Raw genomic sequence first — 7791 nt, 5'->3', positions numbered from 1 at the left:
GACAATTTGTTTATTGTGCTTTTGTTTAGATGATGAGAAAGGAAAGTCAAGAATTATATTTACTCGTTAAGTTAAATGAAGATATTTGTAATTTAAAAAAATAAAAATTCAATATAAATTTAAAATAAGAGTTTAACTAAAAAATAAGAGTTAGTGGCAAAAATTAATAAAATTTAAATTTTAGTGGTAAAATTCAATAACATAAAAATTAAGTTACAAATTTACTCATATTTTTTTAAAAAATAACGGCAAATATAAATAAAAATAAAGTACAGTGACAAATTTCAATATTTATCTATAGTATGATGATAATTTCGCACTTTAATACTTTTTAAGAAAACAATATTTGAATTTTTTAGAATGGTACGGTAAAAAAAATTTTAAAACATAATTATTGTGCCAACTATTTTAAAATTTTTACCAAACACAATTTTTAAAATTTTTAGATAATTTGGTAAGAAATTAACTGTATTCCAATTATTAAATAATATGGTAATTTAAAATAATTTTAGTACAAGATCATATATATCTAATATAATTAATCGTCATTAATTTGAATTTATATTAAATAAGTAATTGAAAATATATATTTTATTAAATTATATTTAATAATAATTATGTTAAATTATATTTCATAGTATTATATATTATGATTTTAGAAAATTCATATAAGAATATTTAATATTAAGAATTTTATTAAATTATATATTTAATTAAAATATATTTAATAGTAATTATGTTAATTTATATTTTACAGTATCATATATTATGATTTCAGTAAATTAATATAAGAATATTAATTATTAAGAATTTTATTAAATTATATATTTTAATTAAAATATATTTAATAAAAATTATGTTTAAATATGATTAAATTATTTATTATTGATAATAATAATCTTATTATAATTTAAATAACAATAACAATAATCATTTACCAAAACAAATTTATGCTAAGGGTATTCTAGTCATTTTAATTTTTTCCATTATGCTATTACACCTCTATTACATTCAACCAAACACAAGATTACTATTACGCCTCTATTCCATTACATTCAACCAAACAGTTGATTTGCTATTACACCTCTAATCCAATACACCTTTAATCCAATACACCTCTAATCCAATACAGCGAACCAAACGCACCCTAAGTTTTTTCATGCTATTACTAAAAATAGATAAGACATATTTTAATTGTTAATGTCGTGTAAAATGATTAACTTATAAATCAAATTAATTCTGATTTTAAATTATGTTGTAATTATTTTATACGACTTTGTTCATAAATTAATTTTAAATTATTTAAGTTTCAATATATGTCTATAAGTTGTATGAAATAATTTGGTAGACTATTAAAACATATAACATGAACATACTATATATCAATTATTTTTCCATTTAGGAGAATGTGTAATTAAATTTGTGATATTATATGTTTATATATAAATTGTTATGTACTCAAACACCCATTATAATGCACTAACAACGATAGAAAATGTTATGTAAAAATTATATTTATAAAATAAATTACATAAAAAGTAAACAGATAAATATTAAAATTATATATTAACTTTGGTTCAATGTGTAATTTGATTTTGATGCATGAATTTTAATTTTGTATAATTATATATATGAAATTTTAATTGCAGTTCAAACGTATACATGAAACTTTAATTTTAAGTCGATCGTATACATCTAAAAAAATACATCAGTTTATTTTCATATTTGAATAAATATAACTATTTGCACATGTAATATATTATTGTAAAATGATATTATATCGTTAATTATATTATTCAATTGTAAAAATTAAATCAAATTAACATTAAATGTATAAAATTACACAAAATTAAAATTTATATATAACATTGCACATTAAACTAAAATTAATATGTAGTTCTGAACTTTATTCTAAAAATAAATGAATATTTAATTGAAACATTATAATTTTATATATTTATTTTGGATTAAAATTAAAAAAATAAAGAGTCCAAAAACTTCATAATAATATTGCTTTTTTCTCTTCCTATTTATATGTATTAAAATTTTATCCAAAACTCATAAAAAAATTATTGTATAAATATTATGCTGCTCTCTTCAAAAGAGACATTTTAAAAAAGAAAGGATGTTTTTGTAATGATATTATAGACAAATATATATATATTTAGAAATTATTTTATGTAACTTTCTCGGCACATCATTTATGGTTTATTTTTAATTATTTAATGAAATTTCAGTAATTTTTTTATATTATTGACATATAATTTTGATAATTTTTTTTTACATTGAACCTTGAATCCCAAATCTAAAACCTTGACCTTTGAATGCCGAACTCAGAGCTCTAATCCTGAACCTGAGAAATAGGTTAGAGGTAAAAAATTTACCAAAATTATGTGTCAATAATATGAAAAAATTACTAAAATATCATTAAAAAATTAAAAAAAAAGATTATGGATAATGTGGTAATAAGGGTCTATAAAATAATTTCTCATATCAGTGTCTATTTAAGAATAAGAAATCCAAGAATGTCTCAAAAAATCAATATATAATTAAAGGTTGACAAAACAAAAATTTTATTAATTTAAAAAATCTCTCTCAAAAATAATTAATTTAGAAAATTCTGATAATGTTTTGTCCGAAAGTTGGCAACCAATCGTGTTATCTCAAAGCTTGATTTCCGGTCCAGGATCTTCCAAAGAATATATTGCACTTCATTAGTTGTAAACAATAATTGTCAATCTTTGTATACGTATGTCTATTACACGTACAATTATAATTTATAAAATTTATAATGTAGAACGTGAGAAGCTCTACTCCATTGTTGGAATTAAAACGTGGTGGCTACCACTATCACCATGTAATCAAATTTCAGACAAATTTTCAAACCTGTTTTTTTTTTTTTCTTCATTATGTGTATATCTATAAAAGCAATGTTGAGATGAGAAGCAAAACAGCTTTGCAAAAGAACATTGTTTTGTGGCCTAACATTGAGTTTAATCATGAACTACTTCAACATTGTTGCTTGCCTTATCCTGCTGGGATTTCAGGCAGCCATTGTTCTAGCCGAGTTTAACTACGGTGAAGCCCTTGACAAAACCTTCATGTTTCTTGAGGCACAAAGGTCCGGTAAGCTACCATTTGACCAGTGTGTCAAGTGGCGGGGTGACTCCGGCCTCAAGGATGGCGCTCTTCAAGGGGTAAATTAAAAAGATTGAAGCTTGCCCTTTATATTTCATAGATGAATGGAGCAGGAATTTGTGTGTTTTGAACTTGTGCTTTTTGGTGATGATGGAATATTGCAGGTGGACTTGGTAGGAGGATATTATGATGCAGGGGATCATGTGAAGTTTGGGCTACCAATGGCATTTAGTGTGACAATGCTTGCATGGGGAACTATTGAATACAGGAAGGAAATCACTAATTTGAACCAAATGGGACATACTTTGTGGGCTATCAGATGGGGCACAGATTATTTCATCAAGGCTCACACTCAACCCAATGTTCTTTGGGGACAGGTAGGAGATTGTTGCTTATGACAAAATTTGTAAGAAACAGGGTTTAGGGAACCTGTTTCATGTTACTTTACATGTATTTGCCAATGTTTTTTATGAAATGGTATGATGATGCACAATTTGATCAGGTTGGCGATGGGGACTCTGATCACTACTGTTGGGAGCGTGCGGAAGACATGACAACTCCGAGAACAGCTTACAAGCTCGACGAGGCTCATCCAGGTTCTGACCTTGCCGGTGAAACAGCTTCTGCTTTGGCTGCTGCCGCGATAGCTTTCAAGCCTTACAACTCTTCTTACTCGGAGCTCCTCCTAGTGCATGCCAAACAGGTAAATAACATCCTTTCAATAGAAATGTGTTAAGGGAAACAGTCCACATTTTCACTAACATTTCGATCTTCGCAGCTTTTCTCGTTTGCAGATAAATTTAGAGGCTTATATGATGATTCCATCCAATGTGCTAAGCAGTTTTATACATCGTCGGGTTACTCGGTAAGTAAATATCATAACCCAAGTATGTTCATCACCTTCCTCTGTATGAACAGATATTCACTTTCTTCTCATTGAATTTTCCTTTGAAGGATGAATTATTGTGGGCTGCAACTTGGTTATTCCGAGCAACCGGCGAAGAGCATTACCTGAAGTATGTCGTAGACAATGCTGTCTATATGGGTGGAACTGGATGGGCTGTCAAAGAATTCTCTTGGGACAACAAGTATGCTGGTGTGCAAATCCTTCTTTCAAAGGTAAAATAAGTTTCTTGGTTTTTCAGTCATCTCGTATTCGAATGATGCGAACCTATCCGACATTTCGAGTAATAAGTACAAAAGAATAGGCAGTTAAAGATCTGTGGCGCCATTGCAGGTGTTGATGGAGCAAAAAGGTGGTGCATACATTTCGACACTAAAGCAATATCAGGCCAAAGCTGATTATTTTGCCTGTGCTTGTCTGCAAAAGAATGATGGCTACAATGTCCACCTCACCCCTGGTTAGCATTGTCCCATTCAATTTTTTTTTGCCCTTTTATTGTGAAAAAAAGTAAATATTTATATGCCTTGTATTTATAAACCAGGTGGCTTAATGTATGTACATGAATGGAACAATCTGCAATATGCATCAGCTGCATCATTTCTTCTTGCTGTCTACTCTGATTATCTCTCTGCAGCAAATGCTAAACTTACTTGTCCCGATGGCCAAATTCAACCACATGAAGTTCTAAATTTTGCCAAGTCACAGGCCGATTACATTCTAGGCAAAAATCCCAAGTCAATGAGCTACTTGGTAGGTTACGGACCAAAATATCCGACCCACGTTCACCACCGAGGTGCTTCAATCGCGTCAATCTCTGTTCTTCCTTCGATGGTGAGCTGCGTCCAAGGATTTGAAGCCTGGTACCGCAGCCCTGAAGCGGATCCTAATGTCATATACGGAGCTCTGGTGGGAGGACCCGACCAGAACGACGGCTTCAACGATGATCGGTCTAGTTACGAGCAAACTGAGCCTACACTTTCCGGGTCTGCACCTCTTGTCGGCCTTTTCGCTAAGCTTGAAAGCCTATCTAGAAATAAAGGTAAATAAATGCTTTTTCCATCTTGCCTTGCTGAAAGTTATTTGCTGCCATTATTGTGGAATTCTAAATTTCTTGTACTGAATTTCATAGGTCCGTACCATAAACGACCAACAACCGAGCAACCATCACAAAGTCAGTAAGCAAATATTATATATATATAAAGAAAAGAAAAGAAAATGGCATGCAAATCTAAATAATCATATTTTTTTTACCTCTGCAGATTACCATCACCAAACATCGGTTCCTAGCACAAAATCTCCAGGTGAATACAACAAAATTATGAACACCAAATTATAAATATATTATTATGTATTCATAAATTCTGATAATCTGAGTTTGCAGGCGTCCCACCAGTTAGGTTCCTTCACTCAATAACCAACACATGGAATGTGGGGAAAACGACTTACTATCGCCACAAGGTTGTAATAAAGAACACATCTGAAAAGCCAATAACAGATCTGAAGCTGGTGCTTGAAGATTTATCGGGTAATTTATGGGGTCTTTCTCCGACACCGGTCAAGAACACCTACGAGCTTCCACCATGGCTTAAAGTGTTGAATCCTGGTTCCGACTGCAGTTTTGTTTACATTCAAGAAGGTCCTCAAGCCAAGGTTTCAGTTCTTAGCTACCAATGAATTTCAGTGCCCCACCAACACTTCGAATAGAGTCCCAGATAATATATATGTTGTAATATTGTTGAATTTCTGATGGAAAATTGCAATTTACTTGCTTTGCTTCTCGGCCAACTGTAATTTACTTGTTTGTAATATAATTTTGAGGATGATTTTGAAAATTACTCAATTAAAAATGAAGCTTTCTTTTTTGGACTTAATGATATCATAAGCCCTGAACTATTCCAAATAAATCAATTGAGTCCTTGCAAACTTATTGCCCAAAATTGGACCCTTCAACTAACAAAACTGATTATTTGGTTTAGATAGTAAATGCAACCTTTTTCTTCTTCTTCTTCTTTCACTTCTATATTTAGCTTTATCTAGAAAAGTAACAAATTATTAACCTCCAAACATTAACAAAATTATAAACAGATTTTTATAATTTTTAACAATTTTTCCTGACGTGTTCCTACCACGTTAGCATCTATTAGCTGATTCAATGACCGTTAAAGTTCGTGCTAGTGGTTTTGTTAGAACGTAACAATCAATGTCAGTCAAAAGGTTAATTTTATAGTATTAAAGACTAATATTTATTGAAGAACACGACTCAAGGTGGAGAAAAACAAAAGTCACAACAAAAGTAAATTGAAAAGACAGAAACAACAACAGACCAAACGGCCAAACAATGAAACCGCACATAGGAAGAAACAAAACCAAAAATGCAAAGGAGAAAACAACCATAAGTCACAACCAAAAAACGATTCACAATCAAAATACCAGCTGAATATCTTTCTTTACCTTGTGTAGCAGAAACGTTTCTGAGATGAGCACAAATGAAGAAAAGCTAAAAGCTTTGAGTCCAACTATGGAGATTCAAAGAACCTACTCCATCTTCAAAGCAAATCTAGAAAGAAGCTTGGTGACTCTGGCTCCAAGCCATCCTATCCTTTTCCACCATCGTCCTTACTGATTCTGGAACCCCATCAACCCAGATACTAGAGATTTGTCTTCTTCTTCCTTCCAAAGCCAAAGTATGAGCTACTCCATTGACTAGTCGGGAAAAAAAAGTAAGATACATATTCGAAATTTTTTTCCAGAATATGAATATGATGTATAATCTATCTAAGAATCGATCTATCTTCCCCCTTTGTTTTGAGCTTTTTGATAACCGACAAGGAATCCCTTTCCACGAGCAGACGCCAGAAACCCGTTTCTACCGCAAAGAGGATAGCCCTTTCACACGCCTTTGCTTCAGCTACAAAAGCGTCGACAACATCCTCAAAAAGATAAGTTTCTGCCCCTACAACTTCTCCTTCAGAATCCCTAGCTAGTACTGCTGTTGTAGAAGTTCTAGAATCGCTTTGAAAAGTTACGTTAAAGTTGAGTTTAATAAAACCAACGTATGGGGGATTCCATAGTTCTTTCGATAGATATCTATAAAAACCTCACAGATTCTCTTGGCTTAATCTTATTTCTTGACCATATCCTCGAATGAATCCTAGCAGTTCCTACAAAGAAAATTTGACTCCTTCGTGAATCAATTTATTTCTTCTATACCAGAGAGCCCACAGAGAAATTGCAATAAGTTGTTTGTTTTGTTCATCTGCTGCAGAGAAAGTGTTAACAAAACAAGTTTTGCAACTCGAAATACTATCAACTAGATCAATCTTGATTTGAAAAAAAGCCCAGACTTGCTATGATATACCACAATACCACAACAGATGGTCAGAATCCTTTGGAGCTGCCTTGCAGAGGGGATAGTTGACTTCAACCCTTAAAGTTCTTTGAAACAAATTACAGAAATGAGGCAAAAAATTATTAAACAATCTCCATATATGCATTTTAATTTTTTTTGGGATGTGCATAGGCCAAAAAGATTTGTAAAAATCATTGTAAGCCTCAACATTAGGGGAGATGTAGGTAGAGTTCTGTAAATGTTCTGTAACTAGGACTCGATATTCGCTCTTTACTGAGTATTCCCTAGTGCCTTCATGTTTCCAGACTAGCATATCCTCCATTTTAGCCTTAGATATCGGAATGGAGAAAATACGAGTTGTATGATCATCATCAACAATATTGTAAACCAGATCCTTGCT

At 31.4% G+C, this 7791-nt stretch overlaps 1 protein-coding gene across 1 annotated transcript; it reads left to right on the top strand.

Moving 5' to 3' along the window:
* Positions 1 to 2999: 2999 nt before the first annotated feature.
* On the top strand, positions 3000 to 5716 carry LOC107886827 (endoglucanase 5-like). The gene is given in 10 exon segments (NM_001326731.1): positions 3000 to 3197; positions 3303 to 3515; positions 3641 to 3841; positions 3917 to 4003; positions 4093 to 4257; positions 4376 to 4499; positions 4584 to 5081; positions 5172 to 5213; positions 5302 to 5343; positions 5424 to 5716. Coding segments are annotated over 10 exon segments (1863 nt in total).
* Positions 5717 to 7791: the final 2075 nt, after the last annotated feature.

The sequence above is a fragment of the Gossypium hirsutum genome, chromosome A03, assembly GCF_007990345.1.
Source record: "Gossypium hirsutum isolate 1008001.06 chromosome A03, Gossypium_hirsutum_v2.1, whole genome shotgun sequence".
Taxonomy (NCBI): Eukaryota; Viridiplantae; Streptophyta; class Magnoliopsida; order Malvales; family Malvaceae; genus Gossypium; species Gossypium hirsutum.
The sequence above is the reverse complement of the archived record's forward strand: the minus strand, read 5'-3'. Positions and strand labels throughout refer to the sequence as shown.